General features: G+C 47.7%; 1 protein-coding gene across 1 annotated transcript in view; it reads right to left on the bottom strand.

Moving 5' to 3' along the window:
* Positions 1 to 1,797: 1,797 nt before the first annotated feature.
* GALNT18 (polypeptide N-acetylgalactosaminyltransferase 18) overlaps positions 1,798 to 25,174 on the bottom strand; it is a 564,545-nt gene continuing 541,168 nt past the window's right edge. Inside the window, exons 11-12 of the mRNA XM_074997381.1 lie at positions 3,950 to 4,001; positions 1,798 to 2,444 (exon numbers count right to left, since the gene is read on the bottom strand). Coding sequence (XP_074853482.1) covers positions 3,996 to 4,001 — 6 coding nt within the window. The 3' untranslated portion in view covers positions 1,798 to 2,444; positions 3,950 to 3,995. The remainder of the gene's footprint in view (positions 2,445 to 3,949; positions 4,002 to 25,174) is intronic.

Here is a 25,174-nt window from a genome sequence, read left to right as displayed (position 1 = left end):
AGGACGTTTTTAACGAGCAGCTGAACCGGGCTCGTTACACAGTGGAGCGGGCATTTGGCTGCTTGAAAGGGCACTTCAGATGCCTCCTCACCAAGCTGGAAGTTGGCCTCCCCAGTGTTCCAGCAGTGGTTGGGGCCTGCTGTGTCCTGCACAACCTTGTGGAGGCAAAGCACGAGCCATTCATGCATGGGTGGGCCGTTGAGGCAGGTTCGAGCATCACCCTGCTGCCCGGCCCAACAGGATGGGGTGCGGGTACAGGAGGCCCTGTGCCAGGCCTTTCAGCGGCAACCACAGTAACCACCCCACCCCCATTCACACCCTACCACCCCCATGCACTTGCTGTCTTTCGAAATTATCTTTCGAAGGAGGGCGCTCTTCCCATCCCAGGAATGGAGGACTGACGTCGAAAGAACGCAGGAGTTCTTTTGAAGTTACTTTCGAAAGGGCGCGGGGGTGGGGTGTGGACACTCCATGGGTTCTTTCGAAAGAGCTCGGTCTTCCGATCCTAATTTCAAATGTATTTGCTCATGTAGATGCGGCCTGAATGTATCATGATGATTCCAGATGGCAATGAGCCTGTCTTATAAAAGGGAAGAGATGAAATAATCCATGCTAAAAGTTAGCTGAATTTAATTGTGCCTTCCAGGATTGGGGCCTCTTTTAGCTTAAACAGCTGCAAAATTTAACAGTGGTGGTCACAATCCAGGCCTCTATGCCTGCTTTAGTTCTGGCTTTTCCAAACACACAAGGGTGTGCATGTGTGGGCGTGTTGGGGTCTGCATGGGTTGGGGTGTGCAAGGGTTTTATTTCCCTTTTGGAGGTGGGGGTGGGGAAATCATCACAGTTATCAAGTAGCTGCCAATGTTTGGTGACCTTCTGCACCAGTGTTCCTGTGTGCTGGAAACTGAAGTTGGTTTTCCCTCTTTTAATGTGCATATCTAGTCCATATCGCTCTCTCCCTCCTCACAGTGAGCAGAGGCAACAGAGCAAGGCATGGGTAGGAAGTGCAAGCAGCAGACTTGATGACAGTGCACAGTACGTGAATGAGCTACAGACAGGGCCTGTCTCAGTTCACTATATATTAAAGGCGTTTTTTTTTTTTTCTTCTTCTGGTGCTCAAATCAGCTTGGTAAAGTCTGTGGTAAGGAAAAAAAAACACCACTGGTTTAGAGTGAAGAGAGAGGTACCCCCTACAGGTTTTTTTTTTTTATTTTTCAAGGGGAGTCCATAGAGAAAAGTGAAGGATTTCAAGTGTTAGCATTTTAAAAGGTTGTTGCAGCTCCTAAAGTGGCCCTGAATATTTTTTCAAGCATATGGGTAAATTTTCTAAAGCACCAAGTCCCATTTTCTATAGCAATTTAAGTTTTGGAACTGAGAGAGACCCTCATGGTTCACAGCAAACCTGCGTCTTACTGAACAGAATGTGGATGGAGCTTGTTCCATGGCCTTGTTATTCTTTCAGGGTCCAGAGAGTGTGTCTTGCACCTTTTCCTGAAACAGCTGTCAGTACCCACTATGGCCGTGTCTACACTAGCACACCCCTTTTGACACAGAGATGCTAATGAGCCACTTTGGCAGATGCTAACGAAGGCGCTGCCATTCTTATGCAGCGCGTCATTAGCATAACGGTGGCCACATGCATTTCAAAAGTGCCGCTTTCAAAACGTGCGCCACCGATGTAGATGGGGCCTTTCGAAAGGACCCCCTGGGTTTTGAAAGCCCCTTTTTCCCATTTGGTTTTGCATCTGCTGAAGTGGCTCATTAGCATTGCCCTTTCGAAAGGGGGGTGCTAGTGTGGCCACGGCCTAAGAGAGAGACAGGCTAGTGGCATATCTCTTGGCCTTTCACTTTGCATGTTATATTGCTTTTGAAAACTGTGCCCTACATCAAGAAAGATCCATTTTATCAGGAACCTTGTGAAATGCGCTACTGGCCAAGCCTTTCTAAATCTGGAATAAAATTAGACAGATGATGCACACTTCAAACCCATCAGCTGTTGATTTTTTTTCCCCACTGGTTTTGAGACAAGTGGCAGAATTTCTATTGTGTTGGCCTAACCCTAAGGCAATATATATTTCCCATTTTAGGCACATACAATACTTTGGATAATAGTTCCCCAGTCTGATGAATCTTCTGTTAATATCACTAGAACATTACATATAGCATTTGAAATGTTTGTTTTCATGGTTCCTTTAGCAGAAGCATGCATTGGTTTGCTCTGATGGGGTTTTGTTTTGTTTTGCTTTGGTTTGTTTAACTGGACTTAAAATAAACCAGAAAGACTTATGAGACTTCTTTGCAGTGCATCACAACTGAAGGTCAAATGTAAATCACACTTGTATGTTACTAATGGTTTTTTTTTTCTGATGGAAACATTCTGTGAATTTGCTGTTTTCAAAAACATCCAGAGTCTGAATGGCCTTGTCGGGGTGTCCGTTCTGTACCTAAAATGAAGAATAAATTCCTAACATTAATATATTCATGAAGAATCTTCCCTGTTTTTATTTTCTGCACAGCTGTTGTTTCTTCTTGAACTCTGGTCTAGGAGCATGAGTGGAAGATATTGCTATACCAGTGCACAAAGACCTCAATAGAGGGAAATTTATTTAGCCTGTTAGCTAAAAGCCAACTAAAACAAAATTATGAAGGTTCATAAATGTCTGTTCAGAGTCTTAACCTTATTTGAGAAGGCTGCATAATCGTTGAGTGTTAGAGCACCCATCTTAGCACAAATAAATAAGACTCTTCCAGTAAGAGGAAGGATTTTTCAATAACATTTTCCGGGAATAGTGTGTTAACCTATAAGTATGGAAAAGCACAATCAAAATGCAATTATCTAAAAGCTTTGTAATAGTTTGCATTCTCCAGGATCTATGACAGTCGGCCAGGAACAGACACAAGCTTCCTTTCCTCATTGTCTTGAGTCTATTTTAGGGCAAAGGTAGGAAAGGCTACATACAATAGTGTAGTCATGCATATTCAGTCAGAGCTAACGTAGAATTGCAGAGAGTTGGAAAAGCATCAAGAAGATGTTCTGATTTTCTCCAGTGGCTGTGCTTCCTGATATTTTAATGTTGTCCATCCCTAGTGAAAATAAATAGTGGGCTTTGTGGCCTGGCTTCCAATCAAGTGTGCCTTGGATGTTTGAAGCTTTAGATGCCTGCTCATGCAGCTGGACATGGCTTGCAGAATGTTTCATAGGTGGTGGGTTCTTGCTGTGCTCTCCACTATATAGTGGAGAGCAAACACGAGGACTTCCTCAAGGGCTGGCTGTCCAACGCCATCCCTGAGTATGAAGAACCAGGTGCAGCAGCCAATCATCAGGCCCACTGGGCCTGGGCTTTGTGACCAGTACTATACCTCAGCAAGGAGTGAATATCCCCTGAAGAATAACTGTCTAAATTATACTTTGTCCTGCTTGGCCTAGCTGCTTATAAATTACAGTCCTGAAGTGGAAAAACTATATTAAGCGCCAGTAAATTACTGATCCCGTTTTGCAGAAGTGGAAACAGGCAGATAAAAGACAATCATGAGTCAGTGAAGGTGCCACTTAAACTATGAAAAAAGTAGCTATGGTCATATTGGCATATGAAGAAGTATTATCCCATTCTGGCGGTGTCTACACTACAGATTTTGTTGACAGAAGGGTCCTTCTGTCAATATGTCTGTGTCTAGATTCAGTCTGGCTGTCTGTAGCATGAAGCAAATGAGGGTTCATGACATTGCAAATGGCCACCTATTTGCACAATTGTGTGGCTCATTTGCATATTTCTGGCAGAAAACACGCACTGTAGATGTGGGTCTGTTCTATTGAATACAATGTCATCCACCTCTTTCTCTCAGATTGGATCATTTGGTATCTGATCAGACAATGCATTAAAAAAACACCAATAAAACTGACAATTTGAGATAGAAAAATATGCTTGCATTAATTCTGGATCATACTCACATTCAGATCAATTGAAAGATGTCCATTGGCTTCAATGAGAGTTTAATCAAACCTTCAAATACACAAAGAAAACATGAACCCCAAATTATTCTTAGTAAATGTAGTGAATGAGAAAACAGAGAAAAAATTTGGTAGGAAAGTGATTTTCTTTTAGGATCACTGGAGGAGAGGTCATCAGTTACATAAGACTCGTTCTCCATTATTGAGGTGTCTCCATATACCTCTGTAAAAACAAGGTTCTATGTAGCTTTGTACAATTTGTTCACAAATTTTAGATGAAAGGTTTTCTATAATGTGTGAGAAACATATTTCTCTAATACGGAGACAAGTGAAGTGTGAAGATACAGGCCTTTTATCATTCAGAAAATCTCCTGTTTTTTCAAAAATTAATCACCTTAGTATTTTTCTAAATTATCTTTTTGACTTAAATAATCCCAGTAAAGTCAGAGTAAAATCATGTTTGGGCACATGATGCTGTTTGGAATGAGTACTTTATAATGGCCATTTTATTTTTGGTGATAGAGAGTTTCCATAGAAAATTATGAAAATAAACTTTTGTGTTTCTGTAGGCTGAAAGCATTGACCACCATCCCGGATGGAGCCAGGGCAAGTCATGTGCTGGTGGCCAGAAAACAGGGGACTTACAAGATAAGTTTGCATTTGTGCTCAAAGCAATTCCCCATTTGGCCTGTACCTATTGTACATGTCTACCTGTAAATGTGTCGTGTGTTTTATATCATTGGAGATATGCATCTCCCAGAACTGGAAGGGACCTCAGGAGGTCATCTAGTCCAGTCCCCTGTCCTCTTACCAGGACCAAGTGCTATCCCTGACATCTGTTTGCCCCCAGTCCCTAAATGGCCTCCTCAAGGACTGAGCTGACAACCCTGGGTTTAACAGGCCAATACTCAAGCCACTGAGCGATCCCTCCCCTCTAAGACAGAACTTTAAGACAGAACTTGTTTTTGGAATTTTTCAATGGAAGACAATGTGCCAATATCACAGAGTACCTAGGTGACCACTAGGTTTCCAGCACCAGCACCTCTTCTGCTCTGACACCAGGTAAACTGCTCCCCACTCCCATAATGTCCCACAAAAATCCCCTTCCTGTTTTCTTGACATGGGCTCACTTATGTGGTCATGTGACAATGTATGCTCCACAGAGCAAACTATTTCCTATTTGCAGCAGTGCTGAGCTACTGGAGTTGATCAGTGTTTGGAGTGGGGGCGGGGCTGGGCAGAGACTCGGGAACACCCGCTCACCCGACCCCAGCACACGAGGAGTATGGTCATAATGGAAATAACTAAGCAGAGGGATAGATGCCCTTTGGGCACTGATCTCATTGTCAATGGAAATGCTGCAAATGCAAACCTCTGACATCTATGGACGTAAGTGAATACATAAGGCTGTGCTTTTCTTTCACTGGTTCAATACAAGCCACAGATGAGTAACCACAGATGAGTGCCCCACACACTTATCATCTGGGCCCATTCACCCCCTTCCCACCCCATCCACCTTCTGCTCCTGCCCCAGAGCTCATCCTGCTCTGCCCACCCAAAACTCCAGATCATTGGGCAACAGGGTTCGTCTGGCTCCACTGCCTGGAGCTCCACCGCCTGGAGCCTGGAGCTGGCTGGGGTTGGGGCAAAGGGCAATCAGCTAGTTCCCCACCCTGCCTGGTGCTCCAGTGCCCTACCCTACTCCCCAGCAGGGTGAAGCTGGGCATGTCCCTGCTCTTGCTTCCCCAGAGCCGTGCTGAACAGGGCAGCAATGCAGGTGGGAGTGCACATTTTTTTCAGCCCACCTCGCTTTTGCAGGGCCCTGGACCCAAGCAGTTATTGCCCATTTTGGGGCTGGAGGGGCAGAGGGTGGCCCTGATGGTTCCTACCACCACCCTTCTGTCATTGCTCTCCCAGCCCAAGTATGGCAGTCTGCCTACGTCACTGCTATCACCAGTGAAACAAGCAGCACAAGTGTAGCTCAGCAAAAAAGCAGTCCAGTAGCACTTTAAAGACTAACAAAATAATTTATTAGGTGGTGGGGGAGCTTTCGTGGGACAGACCCACTTCTTCAGACCATAGCGGTACCAGAACAGACTCAATATTTAAGGCACAGAGAACCAAAAATTGTTGTCAAGGTAGACAAATCAGAAAAGGTGTAATCAAGATGGGCAAATCAGAAGAGAAGAGGGGCTCTGAGTCTTGACTTGCCCCCCTCCTACTACCCCTCTGCTCTTCTGATTTGCCCACCTTCTTTACAATTTTTCTGATTTGTCTACCTTGATAACAATTTTTGGTTCTCTGTGCCTTAAATACTGAGTCTGTTCTGGTCTGGCTATGGTCTGAAGAAGTGGGTCTGTCCCACGAAAGCTCACCTAATAAACTATTTTGCTAGTCTTTAAAGTGCTACTGGACTGCTTTTTTGTTTTGATAGAATATAGACTAGCATGTCTCTCTCTCTATTACTATTCCACAAGTGTAGCTGTAACCTTATACTCCTCTCTTTGTGGGAGAGTGGATACGGGACCATGGACAACTTCCCTAGTTAGTTACTTATTCCCCTTCCCCCACCCATCTGCAAAACATGTAATTAGCTTGCTTGCAGAGGGATATTGGTGATCAGTTCATTGTTGATGATGAAATGCTTTGAGATTTTTCTAATAGAAAGACATGGCGAGCTCCTCAACTGGATTAAATCACTGTAACACTTTGATAGGAGTGGAGCTGCTTTAGTTTGCCCCTGCTCAGGACCTGGCTTTCAAAATCATATTTTCTATGTCAGACACATCAGGCGTTATGAGACTTCGCAACAGCAGTAAGGAACTTTATTTTTATAGAACCATAGGATTAGAAGGCACCTTAAGGCTTGTCTAGTCTAACATTTGCCAAACTGAAGCATTTAGTGTGCCTAATCAGAGTGAAACTGTACTTTTGCCATGGACTTTGGGGGCAAGATTTCAACACCGGGCTGCTGTGGAGAAAGATGAAGTAATGCTGAGCGCTGGAAAAAGAAAAGTACTGGTGACTTCAGTAAAATAAGAGTATTTGCCAGTGCTTCAATATGCAGTAGAAGGACGTCTACTTTTATTATAACTTTGACATAATAAAACTGTTTCCCTCCAGCTACTTGTACCCACCATCAACATTTTCTTAAGGTATTTCCACAGCACTAGAGGATGTCAAGGCAGGGGCACTTACGTGGATTTCTGCAGCAACATCTGTAACAAGGGAATTGAGTAAAATAATTCCAGTCATTGGAATTCAAATTTATTTTTAGAGGGCTTAATTTGAAAAACCAAAAAAACTAGGGCTCAGGTCATAGAAATTTCAGAATAGAAGATTGCACAGTAAGACAGTGGTGTGAAACTTCTGCATGTGACTACGTCCTACATTCTGACCATGCGGTTAAGTCCAGGATTTGCTGTAATCACAAAACAAAAGATAAAGAAAGGCTGATCTAGAGAAATGTACAGCACTTAAGTCTGGGGAGGTAACTACATGCGAATCAATGTATCTATTATGCAGCTTTGGGGGCACCATGTTTTGTAAAAGATCATCCGTTTTGAGCCCTTGATTTATAGGTAACTTAAGAGTTGGCCATGGATTCAAACAGAAAGCTCACACTAGGGCATGGAAACAATAGTAATGGCAAAGAGCAAAAAGATTCCTGAAAAAGACTGAAAGGACATTGCAGAGACTGTAATGAAAGATTCTGTTCTGGATTAATTAAGTGGAGGAAATGTCATTTTTAGCCAAGCACAGGCACCCTTCTATTTCCTAATAATCTTATGAAGGTGCTTATTGAAGGACAAATCCTGCATGTGCGCAGTCATGGATGGATACTGTGTCTTGATTTGTGTCAACTTTGCTCAGTGTTTTTGTATTCAAAGGGTTGCTAAGAATTCAGAACCCAATCATGTTCTCAAAAAGTAGTTTCATTCAATGGTATTAGTTTTCAATCAAAGATGCTTCTATTTTTAAACCACAGTAACTAACTCTAGCTTCAACAATGACCCAAGCTTCCTTTTCTATTCAAAGTTTTTCCAAGAGTGGATAGAGAGGTTCCTTGTGAATTTTTCTTTTTTGGAAAACAAAGATTAACAATTTGGCAGTTTCAGGAGGGGCTCTGCTTATATGTTGGAGACCCATAGGAGCTATTGGATTTTTGAGAATTACTTTCCCCTCTATTTTTCAAAAAAATTACTCTTGCTATTAAGTAATTTTAAACACAGTGAACCAGATTCACAGCCGCTGTAGATATGCATTGCTATAGAATGTTAAATGGTTGTTTTAACTGATTCTACTTAAAATATCAAACTCTATTTCTACTATTCTAATGCCTTTGATCTCATTTCACTGTGAACTCTAATGACCAAGAATCAGTAAAGCCGTGTCTACACGTGCATGCTACTTCAAAGTAGCGGCACTAACTTCGAAATAGCGCCTTTCACGGCTACACGTGTCGGGCGCTATTTCGAAGTTAACATCGACGTTAAGCGGCGAGACGTCGAAGCCGCTAACCCCATGAGGGGATGGGAATAGCGCCCTACTTCGATGTTCAACGTCGAAGTAGGGACCGTATAATCGTTGCACGTCCCGCAACATCGAAATTGCGGGGTCATCCATGGCGGCCATCAGCTGAGGGGTTGAGAGACGCTCTCCCCAGCCCCTCAGCTCAATGGTGGCCGCGTGGAGCGGCCCCTTAAAGGTCCCCTCCCCCTCTCTTCCTGTGCAGGAAGCTGAGGGAACGTGCAGGCGGCAGCCCAGACACGCGACCAGCCTGCACGTCCCTCAGCCACCCAGAACAGGGCCAGCACCTGCCATGGCTGCCCGGCAGCCCCCCCAGCGCCCCAAGAGGACCCCCCCAAGGGGAGCCAGAGCAGCCAGGCCAGCCAGGCAGGCAGCCAGGCTAGGAAGCGGCAGCGGGGCCCCTCCTGGACAGAGGCCGAGCTGCGGGACCTGCTGGGATTCTGGAGCGAGGAGCAGGTGCTCCAGGAAATGGGGAGCAAGAGGCGGAACACGGATGCGTTCGCTCGGCTGGCTGAGGGCCTGGCCGCCCGGAGTCACCCTGCCCGCACTCCTGACCACGTCAGGACTAAGGTTAAGGAGCTGCCGCAGGGTAACACCCAGGCCTGGGATGCGGCCGGCCGATCTGGGGCCGCCCCCATCACTTGCCCCTTTTACAGGGAGCTCAGGGACATCCTGGGCCCCCGGCATACCTCCTCCCCTCCGGCCACCCTTGACACCTCGGCCGACGAGCCCCAGCAGGCCCTGCAGCCAGAGTCCGCCCCGGAGGTAAGCCCCGCACCCTGGGGGCCCCCCCTGGAGCCCACCCCCAGGCCATCGTGGCAGGAGGAGGAGGAGGGGGGGGGGCTCCTCCTCTGCAGAGTCCAGGCTGCAGATCCTCCTCCTGCCCTCCCGGAGCAGCAGCCGGGTGTCTGCCCCCCGGGGATCTCCGGACCGTGGGAGTGGACCGACAGGTATGTACCTCCCTCTGGAGTACACCCCCGGGGTTGAGGGGCGGGGGTAATAGATATGTGCCCAGGGCCCCCCACATGGCCATGGCCCCAAGGACAGCAGGGCCATGTCCCTCACAGAAGTGCATCAGCCCCTCCTCCCCCCAGCACGACAGTGCCATGCCCCATCCCCGGGGCAGGGGGGAGCGGAACCTCGAGGGTCCCCCGGGAGGAGTGGGTGGGACACCCCGCAGCAGCAGCAGCATGTGATGGAGTCGGGGGAGTGCAAAAGGGAGACTCAGGCTAGATATGAGCAACAAGCTGAATAGCTCCCAGGGGCAAAGGATGATCCAGGGGCTACAGCTGGCAGGTGACACCTCAGCCCTGAACAAAGAGGAGGGAGGAGCCGAGCTGGCTTTGAATCGGGGCGGAGGCAGCAGGTAGAGGCTAGGGGAAGGGGGAGCTGGAAGGCAGCCAGCCTGAGGAGGGGGAAAGCTACATCCCAGAGGGGCCCCCCTTCGGGTCTTCTCCCCATGACGGGTTGGAAGGACTGTCTCTGACTGCTGTGCTGTCACTCCTGGGAGAAACTGGGCATCTGTGGCCTAAGAAACCTCTCCTATCAGACCCTGCTGAGTGAAGTGAGAGTCACTCCCGCCAGGGGACGGGGTGCAGTGCAGGGGGACCCCTGAACCCCATCCATCACAGCAGCATCTCCCGGGGACGGGGATGGGGAACCTGCAGCACAGGGGTGGGGGGACAAGGGCCACGGCTCGGGGCCCACGCTAACGCATGTCTCCATTCTTCTTCCCCCCCCTCCTCCTGTGTTCCGCAGCTGCACCATCGGAAGGACCGGAACAGAGCGCCGGCGAGGCATCAGTGGAACCGGAGACCCCTCCAGGGCCATCGCTCCAGGCAAGCCCCTCGGCTGAGGACCGACCAGCCCCACGGCAGGCTAGACGGCGGACCCAGCAACAACACCCAACGGCGACAGACCCCCAGCTGCTGGCCATCCATCATTGGCAGCTGGAGGTTGCAGAGCAGCGCCTGCAGATGGAGCAACGCTGCCTGGACCTGCAGGCGCGGGCGCTGGCCTGGCGCCAAGAGGCATGGGGGGCCTACATGGACACATTCAACCGCCTGGTGGACTACTTGGCCCCCCCATGCCGTGCCGGCCGCCGCAGCGCCCGCCCTGCCTGCTCCACCCGCCGCACCACCTGCTGCTCCGCACGTCGCCGTCCCGTCCGCCGTCGCCCCGCCACCCACCACCGAGGGCTGGACCGCCGAGGAACACCTGGGGCCGGCTGAGACTTGCCGGACATATCTTCCGGTCCGCACGGCCCCCAGCCAGCACCGGACAGGGCTGCGGCCGAGGCAGGGCTCCCGGCTGCCCACCCCCAGTGCCGGACTTCAGGGGCGTGGGGCCCGGGACGTGCCCCCTCCCCCCTTGTATATAGTTAATTTCCACAAAAGGACTATGATGAACAGTTTCATTTATATTTGTGCCCCCCTTTGCCCCGTCCCCCCCATGTAAATAGTTCTCCCCTTCCTTATCATCCCTGGTTTTCTTTTTATTGAACAACAGACCCATATTATTATATGCAAACTTTTTTATTATTATTGTTTTATTTGTAGACATTACTTTTGTTAAAGAAGTCTTGTATATAGTTTGTTCTTGTTTTAATTATAGTTCCAAAAAAACAGTTCTAAAAGAAAAACCAGTTTAATTTTAGCCATAAGTGCGTGCTGTCATTTGTACAGGAGAAGTGGGGGGGGGTGTGCTGTTGGGAGCTCCGTGGTGTGGGCGTAGGGGCAGGGAGTGTTGTGGAGGAAGGGGGGGGCGCAGTGGGGGGCCTGGCAGAGTTCACCCCGCGGCCTCCTCAAAGTGGGCCCGCAGGGCCTCCCGGACCCGGGTCCCTTCGGGGTCCACCTGCCGACTGGGGGCAGCGGGTGGCTGCACGTCGCCCGTGCCGGCTTCCACAGCCCAGCCCTGAAAAAAGGCCTCCCCCTTGCTCTCCACCAAATTGTGCAGGGCGCAGTAGGCTCCCACAATCTGGGGGATGTTGTTGGGGCCCACATCCAGGCGGGTCAGGAGACATCTCCAGTGCCCTTTGAGGCGGCCAAATGAGCGCTCCACCATCTGGCGCGCGTGGTTCAGGCGCTGGTTGAACCGCTCCTGGCTGGCAGAGAGATGCCCCATGTACGGGTGCATGAGCCAGGGCCGGAGGGGGTAGGCCGCATCTGCGATGACGCAGAGGGGCATGGTGGTGTCCCCCACAGGGATCTCCCGCTGGGGGTTATAGGTCCCCGCCTCCAGCCGGAGGCATAGGCCCAAGTTCCAGAAAACCTGGGCGTCGTGGGTGCTGCCAGGCCAGCCCACATAAACGTCCTGGAAACAGCCCCAGCTGTCCACCAAGGCCTGGAGGACCACTGAGTGGTAGCCCTTGTGGTTGATGTACCGTCCTCCACTGTGTTGTGGGGCGGGGATGGGGATGTGCGTCCCGTCCAGAGCCCCGAAGCAATTGGGGAAGCCCAGTGTGGCAAAGCCCACGATGGTGGCATCTGGGTTCCCCAGCCAGGTTCCACGAGCCTGTGGAGGAGCATGGCATTGGTGGCATGCACGACCTGCAGGGAAAGCACATGGGAGAGCACCAATGAGGGGTGAGCAGGGTGTGCGTGGCCCAGCCCTGCCCTGCCCTGCCAGGGCCCCCCTGCCCTACCCCCACCGTGGGTCCTCTTACCTCCATAAGGACAGCCCCGACGGTGGCCTTGCTGACACCAAACTGCTGGCCCACGGATCGGTAGCTGTCTGGAGTGGCCAACTTCCAGACAGCAATGCCGACCCGTTTCTCCACGATGAGGGCATGCCGCATGGCAGTCCCCTGGTGCCTGAGTGCGGGGGTGAGCCACTGGCACAGCTCCATAAATGTCTGCCGGCTCATCCTGAAGTTCTTGAGCCAGTGGTCGTCGTCCCACTCCTCAAGCACCAGCTGCTCCCACCAGTCAGTGCTGGTGGGGTAGCTCCACAGGCGGCGGCGTGTGAGGCGGGGGCGGGGGTCGGGGTGCTGCAGGGTTGGGGGTTGAGCCCTGCTTCCCTGAGGGCTGCTCCTCCTCCGGTGTGGCAAGGAGGTGCTCAGCTGCCTCCCGCATGGCATGGATCAGGGCGAGCCCTGCTCCTGCCGGAAGGGCTGGGTGGACCTCTGGCTGCTGCTGCTGCTGCTGCTGGGGGTCCATGCCTGCGTCGCCCGAGGTCTGTGTGCCTATGGCTCTGCAGACCGCGTGCTGTGCAGGCTGAGTGTGTCTGGGAGGGGCCCTTTAAGGGAGCGGCTAGCTGTTGCCCCGGAAGCGCTAGTCCGCCCTGTGACCCTGTCTGCAGCTGTGCCTGGCATCCCTATTTCGATGTGTGCTACTTTGGCATGTAGACGTTCCCTCGCAGCGCCTATTTCGATGTGGTGCTGCACAACGTCGAAGTTGAACATTGACGTTGCCAGCCCTGGAGGACGTGTAGACATTATTCATCGAAATAGACTATTTCGATGTCGCTACATCGAAATAAGCTACTTTGAAGTAGGCTTCACGTGTAGACGTAGCCCTAGTCAGGCAATGCAAATCTACTGCCCCATAGACAGTTATAACACGACCGTATAGTGCAGAACAAATGAGCTTGAATACATCTCTGTAAACAATTTACTTGTAAATACCAGAAAGCCTAAATTTGCACAGACTGAATCAGCGTGACAACTGTTGATAAGCTGAATTATTATAAGCATTTAGATTTTGCAGCTATAATAAACAGTAATGATACTTTAGGAAACATGATTCTTTGTGATAGCCTGGAGATTATAAAATTTAGGAATGGAGCACTCAGCAGACGTTAAAGAGCTAATTGCATAGGGGAGATTGCCATTAGACCAAAATAGTTACAGAGAACAAAAAATGAAAGCATCTAACTGATAATGTATGTATTCACTACCCATATACTCCATGCCTACCCATCTCCCAGCTTCATTTATATATGGCTCTTTAAAAGGAAAAGAAAATTTTAAAAACTTGAGTGCACAGATGAATTAATCATACCCCTGTCTCATGTTCTCTAGTATTTGGTGTTTTATTCCTATGACAAAAAAAGCCTGCTTTTTGGACAAAAACTTAAATAGGCTGGGCATGAAGATATTCTGCCTTTCTGAAACCAAACTGGGATACGGTGGGGTGATGGGTGGGTAGAGCTCAGGAAAGGACACAACTAAAGACCTCATAAAGAGGAATCTGAAGGTGTAGCCCATATCTGTGCGTATGCTTCAATCTGAAATTTCTGTCCTGTGGCTCTTGCCTGGCAGTGCAGAACAGCATAATAAATGTGGATGTGCAGTGCTTGAAGATTCTGCTTTGTTGCATTCCTGCAACTGGCAATAGCAGAGAACATGAAAAATAAAGCCCAGAAACTATTTCTTCTCTGTAAGTTCTAATTTATTAGTTCTGGTATCCAAGTTTAGATTTAGATGCACAAAACAGGGTTCCAGCATTGAGCTCTGACTGCACTCTGTACTCTTTGAAACATAAATCCCACACAAATAATTATAACAATGATATCCCGTATGTTGAGGATTGTCTGTGCATTGCAGAAAAATCTTACTAAATCTTCTTTTCACCTCAGAAGTGTAGGATGAATGTGTAGTATGTTATACCCGCTGCTTAATGAAAGCTTTCCTCCTGGTTCCATAATTGCTTGTGGAAAATGTTCACATTAAGTGGAAAAAATCCAATTTTCTGGGACACAGGTGACAGGGAAATGCTACTGTTATTATTGCTTAATTAGAATCTGCTGTAAAACTCTATAATACACAGAGGCTATGGCTACACTGTATATTGTATATCAAGATGTATTTGTATCCCAAAATAGAAACAGCTTGGCCAAACACCATGCTCATATTTCCATACTACTGAGTGTGGTATTTAGTTCCCTGTAGCCCTCATAGCATGAAGGTTACCGGGAAACTCAAACTAGCTCATGATTTCAAACCCCATTGCAGTGTAGCCTGCACAAGTTTTGAAATAAGCTAGCTCAGGTTGTGTAAATTATTTTGAGCTAGGGCTACAGTGTGTTTTGAGCTAGGGCTAGCCTGAGTGTGTGTTTTTATTTAAGATAGTCATGCAATATTGAGGTAGCACACTTAAGAGTAAACAGCTTGAAGCACTTCATTCCAGCACTCACTCACCCGTCAAAATCCATAATCCAGCTTAATTTTAGTTATCTTGATGCCCACTTATCATAGGTGTGCCCATTTCCTTTAGTCCCATGAAGGTTGATTAATAACCATAGCTGTGTCTACACGTGCACGCTACTTCGAAGTAGCGGCACTAACTTCGAAATAGCGCCCGTCGTGGCTACACGCGTCGGGCGCTATTTCGAAGTTAACTTCGACGTTAGGCGGCGAGACGTCGAAGTCGCTAACCTCATGAGGGGATCGGAATAGCGCCCTACTTCGACGTACAACGTCGAAGTAGGGACCGTGTCGACGATCCGCGTCCCGCAACGTCGAAATTGCTGGGTCCTCCATGGAGGCCATCAGCTGGGGGGTTGAGAGATGCTCTCTCTCCAGCTCCTGCGGGGCTCTATGGTCACCGTGGGCAGCAGCCCTTAGCCCAGGGCTTCTGGCTGCTTCTGCGGCAGCTGGGGATCCATGCTGCAGGCACAGGGTCTGCAACCAGTTGTCAGCTCTGTGGATCTTGTGTTGTTTAGTGCAACTGTGTCTGGGAGGGGCCCTTTAAGGGAGTGGCTTGCTGTTGAGTCCTCCCTCTGACCCTGTCTGCAGCTGTGCCTGGCACCCTTATTTCGATGTGTGCTACTTTGGCGTGTAGATGTACCCTCGCAGCGCCTATTTCGATGTGGTGCCACGCAACGTCGAAGTTGAACATCGACGTTGCCAGCCCTGGAGGACGTGTAGACGTTATTAATCGAAATAGCCTATTTCGATGTTGGCTTCACGTGTAGACGTAGCCCATGAGTCCTGGCTGTCAGTGTTCTGTGATTTTATTTAGTACTAATTAACCCCTAAATATTTTCTAAGAGCCAAGTAAGCCATGGACGTGTTAGTAATGCTATTAGACAGTATGCACAGAATCACGGAATCACAGGGCTGGAAGGGACCTCAGGAGGTCATCTAGTCCAGCCCCCCTGCTTCAAGCAAGATCAACCCCCACGAAGTCATCCCAGACAGGACTTTGTCCAGCCGGCACTTAAAAACCTCAAGGGATGGAGAATCCATCACCTCTCTAGGCAACGCATTCCAATGCTTCACCACCCGCCTGGTGAAGTAGTTTTTCCTAATATCTAACCTACACCTTTCCTTCTTCTGCCATCTGACACCACTGAGAACAGTTTCTCACCCTCCTTTTTTAGAGCTCCCCTTCAGGAAGTTGAAGGCTGCTATTAAATCACCTCTAAGTCTTCTCTGCTGGAAACTAAACAAGCCCAAATCCCTCAGCCTATCCTCACAGGTCTTGCGCTCCAGACCCTTAATCATTTTTGTTGCCCTTCGCTGAACCTGCTCCAGCAAATCCATATTCTTTTTATACTGGGGGGGCCAAAACTGGACACAATATTCCAGATGTGGCCTCACCAGTGCCGAATAAAGAGGAATAATTACGTCTCTAGATCTGCTCAAAATGTTCCTCCTAATGCACCCTAGTATGCCATTAGCCTTCTTGGCTACAAGGGCACACTGTTTACTCATATCCAGCCTTTCACCACCATAACCTCTAGGTCCCTTTCCATCATACTGCTGCTGAGCCAGTCGGTCCCCAGCCTGTAACAATGCTTGGGATTCTTCCACCCCAGGTGCAGGACTCTACACTTCTCCTTATTGAACCACATCAGATTTCTTTTGGCCCAGTCATCCAATTTATCCAGGTCCCTCTGGATTCTCTCTCTACCCTCCAACGAATCTACCTCTCCCCCTAGTTTTGTGTCATCTGCAAACTTGCTGAGGGTGCAATCCAGTCCCTCATCCAGGTCATTAATAAAGATGTTGAATAACACCAGCCCAGAACCGAGCCTTGCGGCATGGTTCTTGAAACAGACCGCCATCCAGATATTGAGCCATTGACCACTACCCGTTGGGCCCGACCATCAAGCCAGCTTTCTATCCATTTTATAGTCCAAGGATCCAATCCATATTTCCTTAACTTATGGACAAGAATGTTGTGGGAGACCATATCAAAAGCCTTGCTGAAGTCAAGGTATATCACATCCACTTACTTCCCCATGTCCACAGAGCTTGTTACCTCATCGTAGAAGCTAATCAGATTAGTCAGGCAGGACTTGCCCCTGGTGAATCCATGTTGGCTACTTTTGATCACTTTCCCCTCTTCCAAGTGCTCCAAAATGGATTCCTTGAGGATTCCCTCCATTATTTTCCCAGGGATTGAGGTAAGGCTGACGGGTCTACAGTTCCCTGTATTGTCCTTCTTTCCTTTCTTAAAGATGGGCACTATGTTTGCCTTCTTCCAGTCATCCGGTATCTTCCCTGATCTCCAAGAGTCGTCAAGGATAATGGCCAAAGGTTCAGCAATGACCTCTGCCAATTCCCTCAGTACCCTGGGGTGCATTAAATCCAGACCCATGGACTTCTGCACATCTAGTTTTTCTAGATAGCTCAGAACTTGTTCCTTCCCCACAGATGGCTGCCCTCCACCTTCCCATACTGCATCGTCCAGTACCGTCATGGGGAAGCTGACTTTGTCCGTGAAGACTCAGGCAAAAAAAGCATTGAGTACTTCAGCTTTTCCTGCATCATCTGTCTCTAGGTTACCTCCCTCATCCAGTAACGGCCCCACACCTTCTCTGATAACCTGTTTATTGTTCACATGCCTGTAGAAACCCTTCTTGTTACTCTTCACATCCCTTGCTAGCTGCAGTTCCAATTGTGCTTTCGCTTTCCTAATTACTGCCCGGCATTCTCCAGCCGTATGTTTATACTCCTCCTTAGTCAAGTGTCTACGTTTCCATTTCTTGTATGCATCCTTTTTGAATTTAAGCTGACTAAGGATTTCCTTGTTAAGCCAAGCTGGTTGCCTACCATGTTTGCATTTCTTACTATGCAGTGGGATTGTTTGTTCCTGTGCCTTCAGTAAGACTTCTTTAAAATACTTCCCATGTTATTTTGTTATTGACCTCCCATGGTCCAACAAATGCTCTCATTCAATATCAGTCAGGTCCCAGGAGTGCTGGACTAGAGAGATTCAACATGCAGTAACACTCATGGATGCAATAACAATGATTATGTTTATGTTACATACATTAGGCTATGAAATGACCTAACTCTTTATTAGTAGCAGTTATGAGTTACGATATATATTCAGGAGCCATCGCACCACACAAGGCTCACTGGCACATCAATTGCTCTGATAATGCCCTCTTTTTTCACCCTCCCATATGTTTCCTATGCCAGGGTGCTTTGTAGCCAGCCCACCACCTAGCTGAGGGGAATACTAGGCTACCCCTTTATGGTTTATGGCCTCATTGAATGACATAGGCCATGTCTACACTAGCCCAAACCTTTGAAATGGCCATGGAAATGGCCATTTCGAAGATTACTAACGAGGCGCTGAACTACATATTCAGCACCTCATTAGCATGCCAGTGGCTGCGGCTCTTCAAAATTGAGGCGTCTCGCTCCCAGCTGGCTCGTCCAGAAGGGGTCCTTTCCGAAAGGACCCCAGGAACTTCGAAATCCCCATATTCCTATCGACAGACAGAACATCCAGAACAATGGGCAGCCCAGTCTGCTGTGCTTCCAGGTGCCTATTTTGCTGGGAGAGCGGCTTCTATGGAATATACCTTAACTAGGGTCCCATTGCATTCTGCCTGTGTCCTCGTCCGTTTCACAGCCAAAGTAGTCCAGCCACTCTGTCAACAGAGCAGGATGCTCTTCCAATTGGCTTTTGTGTGTGGCTGCACTCTGACAGAAATTTTGTCCGGAAATTGTTTCTGATAGCGACTTCTGTTGGCAGATCACTGTAGTGTGACCATAGCCAGAGGTGTCAGTTAAAGTTTACAGGCCCCAAAACTAAATGGCATCTTTTAACTCAGATCAATTTTGGGACTGAAATTACATAGCTGTTAATAAAATGACCTGGAGTTTAATTTTGAAATTGCAATTAGTTGTTACGCTTGAAATGCTCAGGTTTCAATTGACATTTCTGGTGTATGTTAAAAAGGAACACAAGTTTCTGAGGTTCCTTTTAAATCAAAATGAGCAGAGTTTGCTTCTTAATGCAGTCTGCAATGGTACATTGACTTCCTGTCTGCAAATCACTATCACAGAATGGAAACTTCAGAATGAGGAGTTACCTCTGATTTCTTTTGTTACGGAAAATTAGAAGGTGTTACTGAGGTCTAACAGATGTGCTATCATCCCGGTTCTCTTCTGGCACTACAGTATGAAGTTTCACTGGAAAGATGGGGCCCCTTGAAAGTGAATTTAAAAAACACAGTCTTCAGGATTCTTTTAGTGCATACATAACTCCAGTGTCCAGAGGAGACCACTGCCTCCTGGGTTCCATTTTGCTTTGAGATTCTCTATGAAAGACACTAGCCTATATAAAAGCAAGGTTTAGTTACAAATCTAGCTTTAGCATTAAAGACAGACTATAAAAAAGTAATTTTTTATATTGTATTTTCACCTTCAGACCCAGTTGAGCGCTGAGTCTATGTGTAAAGCACTACACATTTCTAGAAGAGGTCTCCAAGAATTTCAGTTGAAATACAGCACATGGACAAATTGGGGGATATGCAGACAATATATGATTATGTCCAATTTACAGATAGGAAACTAAATCACAGGGCCATTAAGACACAGATCCTCAAAGATGTCTATATACCTTTAATTCCCATCGAAATTCATTTGTAGGGCTTAAATCACGATGAGGCAAATGTGGCCTGCAGACCATATCTGAACACCAAATTGCTAGATCTGGCCCTGGGAGCTTCATATGGCTCCTGGACTGCCCCACCACCACTCAGAACTCATGAAAACTGGCTTGAAGGGCTGCTAACCACACCCCACATAACCCAAACCTGCTGCCCCCACTCCTGCGCCTAGCCCTCTCCCAGACACTGCATTCCATCCTTCACTCTGCTCCAGGTTACAACCCCCTCTCACACCCTGCACCCCAAGCCCCTACCCCTGGTCACAACCCGTGTCCCTGCACCCTCTCCTGAACTCCTGTCCAAGGTTACCACCCTCTCTCAGACCCTGGCCAGAAACCTCTCCCCGACCTGGCACTCCACTCCCCTGCACGAGGTCACAGCCCAGACCCCTGCATCCCCACCCGGTCACATCTTGCTCCCAGATGCTGCATCTCTTTTCCACCCCTTCACCAGGTCAGAATCATCTCCTGCAGCCACACCCCTCCTCAACTCTGTTCCCACTCCTGCACCCTAGTCCCTTGTCCCAGGTCATAATCCTCTCCTTTACCCAAACTTCCCCCACATTCCATACACTCTTCTGCACCCCAGTCTCTTACCCCAAGCTTCCTTCTGCACCCTACTTCCATCCCAGACCCCATGCCATGTCAACATCATGGAAGAGTGTGGGCCTTGACCACCTTGAGTGACACCCCCGACATCAAGAATTATTGCCCACCCTGTTTTAAAGTCCTCTTGAGTCAGCCAGAGCATAAATATGATCATTATGATTTCAAACCTGCAGAAGGTCCTGGGCAGAAGCTCTGGCCAAAAGGCACCCCCTCACCCCAACCCTCCACTGGACTAAAGCCTCCCTTGAAGCCCAGAGCCCCAAATGGGAGAGGACATGATGGGGTGGCTCTGGGAAATCGTCCCTGTCAATGGGAGTTAGGTGCTTAAAAATGTTTGAGGATTTGGGGTTAAGTGACTTCTCAATTGAGACAAACCAACTGCTAGTTACAACCCAAAAGACTATGCAATATTCTGGGCAGGGTGTGTCAGAATTTTCCATAGCCCTTGTAAGTGTCCAGGGATGGGGAGGAAATGGCGCAAGAAGACTTCTTAAGGGTACAGCAAATCTTTTCTCTCCCTGGCTTACCCATACCGCCTTCTGGAGCACCCCTGCAGGTGCTGTGAGATTCCGCTGTCCTACATACCAGACCTTTGGCTCTTGTGAGATTTCTCAGGTCCCGGGCCTCCATAATCTCAGGAGACTGCCCACTGGCTTGATAGGCGCTGGTTCAGGCACTTAGTGCTGAAACTTAAAGGGGGCATTGGACAGAAAAGAGTTGTGTTATTTTAACTTCCTTCTACAGCTTCCATCTAAAAGAAAAATTAATTAATTCATATGTAAATAGTTAACAACTCCCTAATAACACATTTCTTAGATTCTCCACCCAGCTAATACATTTCTGCACACCCAATGCATCAACTATTCAGCAAGGAGAAGTTCTCAATACATCATTCTCTCGTGAATCTTTACTGTTCACTTTCCTCAAATACCCCTTCTCCTGGCAGATTAGTAAGTGTCTCTGAGTTGTGCAGGATGTTTGATCACCTACTCTGATCTTCTCATTGCCAGCCTTCCATTAGTGTCTGAGTTCTTCTCTCATTCCTTGGCAGTATCTCCTTTGTGTTTTGAAAAAGGACCCATCAGATGGGAAATGCCAGGCCACATCACTTGCCAGCGTGTGGGGACTTTCTGAGATTAATTTTAAATCTCTTTGCTTACATTGAGGTATGCCCCCTGGCTGTTTGAACTGCATAAAGCCTTTGCTGAAGCTTTTATTTAACAGTATCTCTTTGGCCGCAAGTATTGGAGCGTGCCTGAAGAGTTGTGCCTCTTTCGCCTGGTTAAAAGTTGGGAGATCATAGGTCCTTTTGCCAAAATAATATTTCTGATTCCATTTCTGATTTTCCTTCACTCTCCAAGTGGTTTCATTGTTATGAAGTTTTGGCAAGTTATGAGCAATTGGTACATGACATCTGATCTTTCTTCCCATAACAGCTAAGCTGAAGAAAAGCCATTTTTCAGAGGTATACACTTCAGTAAACCAATAAAGCGTTATACAGATCACTGTCAAATATCTTTTTCACAAGGTTCCCTACTGCCTCTATAGGCCTTTCTACATTTGATTAAGATAATTTGGACTCAGTGATTTGTGATGAAAATCCCAATCCAGGGCAAATTGCCTAGACTCAGCACCAAAAATTTATTTCATCTGGAATTCCATGTCAGGAGAAGATTCTCTTCATGCCAGCTGTCATTGACTTTCTGTTAGTACTGCGCAGTGTGCAAACTTCTGAGTAAAGAGAATAATAATCTGAATATTTTGATTGTCAGGAGGTTTTTGGAGCTGGGTAAGGTCTCATTGGCTCCACTTGATGGCATGGCTTGCATTTCAAGAAGGAAAAGGAGTTTACTAGCACCCAAGTAATGTAGTGATTGATCTATGGCTAATACAACACCACTCAAGTCTGTTGTTGCAATCACAAGTGTTAGTACAGGTTGACTCACTCTAGTTCAGCACCCTCAGGAACTTACAGGTGCTGGGCCAGAGATTTCCCAGACCACACACAGGTGGTCAATATTGTGTAGCAGAATTACCAACACTCCTGGAAGACATTTAAGATAAATTAGCACTAAATACCAGCACAGAACACAGAACAAGGAGTGGTGGCTGTAAACAAACTTCATGTGTCTGCTGGAAACATGGCCATCCCCATGATACGTAGACATCCACCCAATTAAAATCATACCAGACCATGGATGTTGCCTGACCAGAGAGTGCCAGACCATTGAGGTTCAATCTGTACGTCTCAATTCTTAAGTGACCCTTATGGATTTTCTGTAGCAGTTCTTTTCAGAGGCTCACTGGAATTACAAACTTTCTGCCCTTGAAAATCACCCCATCTATCACAGTAAATTTATGTCTGCAGCTCCAGTGGTCTCTTATACTTGGCTATCAACTGCTGATTTCTTCAAGTCACCCTTGAATTATCACTTCTTATGGATTCCCAGTCATTCATCTTTCTCTGTTTCCTTTCTTTACCACAGTTCCCCGTTACATGTGGGAATTGACTTTGCAATCAAATCTGCGTAGGCTTGCATCTCTGTCTTCCCTGGGTTTGCAGGAGCCATTGCTCTGGAAAGTGCATCCGCAGTGAACGTGAATCTGCCTGGTACGTAGGTCCCAACCAGATCCATATTTTTGAAGCTTTATCATCATCCTTTGAATCCTTAGGATACAGGCCTTTTGCCAACTGCCAAATGACACCATCAGGGACTTGTGGAATGGTCCAACTGGCATTGTCACACCATAAATATTTTTATTAAAAATGATATCCCTAAAGGCTCCTTTTTTATCTGTGTGTATCTGCTTTCTGCCTCAGTAACTGAATGACCCTGGCTGTCAACAAGCCTCATGCTTCTGTAAAATCATTGCATCTAACCCAGGCTGCATCCATACTACAAGATAAAATCAATTTTAAGTCAGTTTCCAAGTGCCTGTCTTCACTGTAAATTCCATGAGCTCGACTTATGGACCACTAAAATCGACATAATATTGAAATCCTAAAATCGTAGTAAACTGACAGGTGTAGCATTCAGTTGGAATGTAAGATGCTGAATGGAGGGTAGTGAAGATGCACCATGTCTTTAAATCAAATTCATTAGCCTCCACAGTTGTCCTGCATGTGCCCCACAATATCCCACAGTTCTTTGTTCTGGCCTCTGACATCTCCACTGCTCTCAGGTGTGGAGGAATAAGGCAAAAGTGAGACCGTTTCAATTCAGCACTGGAAGCCCGTGGCTGTAGGGTCATGAGAGGCTGAAAAATCTTCTTTCTTTTTCTTCTCTAGTAGCACAGCTGTGGGGTCTGTGGTTCTGCATATACCCCTGCTGGCTGCCTTTTTTTCGGCGCTGCCTGGTGCCCCCACACCATGTGTCAGCTAGGCTGAGGTGTGGGGGGGTGCAAGTCATGCTGGTCTGGTAGGATGAGAAACTTCTTTTCAGCCATTTACATGTTGTCCTGATCCCCATATCCCCTCCCTACCCTGCCCCCTGGAGGTGCCACACAGTCTGGAAAATTCCAGCGCCCAGCCGCTTCACGTGGCTTGACCCCAAACCACCTGAGGCAAGTCTCCCCTGGTGGTCACAATTTTTGGGAGCTGGATGTAGCTGGAGTTCTTTTATCCACCCAGAGAAAGTGTCCCTCGGTGGTCATGGTTTTGGGGGCTGGCTGTAACCAGGGGTCTTTTAGCTGCTCCGAGCCATAACCATTTCAATGAATCATTTGAGTGTCAGTGTAGCAACTGTGTCTACTTAAACATAAGGGTCGTCTTTTGTAGGGGGACTAAATCTGATTCAAGTTCCTGAAAGGGTCTCTGTGAGGGGTTATGATTTTTGTGGCTGTCTAAAGTCTACTGGCTGTTAGCTGCCCCAAGCCATTACTGATGATTCATTTCATTTTCAACGTAGCACCCATGTCTACTTGGAGTCCTCTTTCTCAGGGGGCCTAAATCAATATCCAAGCCCAAAATAAAGCCTAGGCATGCAGTTCATAGGGGAAGGTGGTGGGTCTCCCTGGGCAGTCATGATTTTTGGGGCTGTCAAATGTCATGATTTTTTCGGGTGCTGGTTGTAGCTGGGGATCTTTTACCATGCCAAGCCATACATGTTTCAATAAAGGCAATATAGTAGCTCTACAGTTACTTCATTTCTAAAGCAAGGCTTGCAGCAGGGAATATTCTTGTCCTAAGGGTCTTTTTTTTTTTTTTTTTTTTGCAGGTCCAAACCTGGCTGTAGTCTGAGGTCTTTTAGCCGCCCCAAGCCGTAATTATGAATGATTCATTCGAGTTCCAGTGTAGCACCCGTGCCTACTTAAACATACTTAACATGGCAAGGGGAATGAAATGGGGGACGATGTCATCATATACTCACATCTACTTGTGGGGCCAGAATGCAACGAGGCTTAGGGAACTGTGGGATAGGTTCCCACGATAGACTGCTGCAGAACTCAATTTAAGCTACTTGTGTGTGGCAGCAGTAAGTCAATTTTGTGGGTAGTGTATGGGAAGGTGAAGATGCTCAATTTTGAATGGATAAAACCCAGTGTTAAGCAATCGATTTTAATAAAATCGATTTTATCTCATAGTGTAGACGCCTCATAGTGTAGACGCAGTCTCTGAAGCATCTGCTAAGATTTTAATATGGCTTTCTGTTGCATAAAACTGCAACATTCTTTGTTGTATCAGCTATTGTTCCAAACCTTCCCATGATTCCTCTTGTTCTGCACCTCAATACCATTCAATACTGCAGACCTGAGGGAGGAGTTCTTGGCCCTTTTGCAGGTGAGTAAAGCAGCATCAGAAATTTGCCTGCAGGTGGCTGTGGGTGATGCGGCAACCTGGTCTAGCACCTTGGGCATCGCCTTGCACCATGTGGCCTGGCTACAACCATCGGGCCTTCCACCAGCAGTCCAGCAAAAAATTCAAGGCCCCCCCCATTGATTGTGGGGGGTTATTCATACAGAAAACTGATTCCCACCTTCTTAGCTTGAAGCACTCTGGCAGTTCCATGAAGTCCTTGGGCATGCACACCCTGGTTACATAGTGAAAACCCTTCAAGCCACAGCAACAGCAACAAAAGTCCAGGCCCTTCCAACCCCATGGGTGCTCAGACTTCTACCAGCACAACGAATTCTACGCTTGCCGCAAGCCTCCTCGTCAACAGTCTGGGGCCATGGTGCATGTTGGACAGGAGTACATGTACCCTAGTTGGCCTTTACATCAGACCAAAGGGTC

Source organism: Carettochelys insculpta, chromosome 6, assembly GCF_033958435.1.
Source record: "Carettochelys insculpta isolate YL-2023 chromosome 6, ASM3395843v1, whole genome shotgun sequence".
Lineage (NCBI taxonomy): Eukaryota > Metazoa > Chordata > Testudines > Carettochelyidae > Carettochelys > Carettochelys insculpta.
Note: the sequence above shows the minus strand (reverse complement) of the source record. Positions and strands in the feature narration are given on the sequence as shown.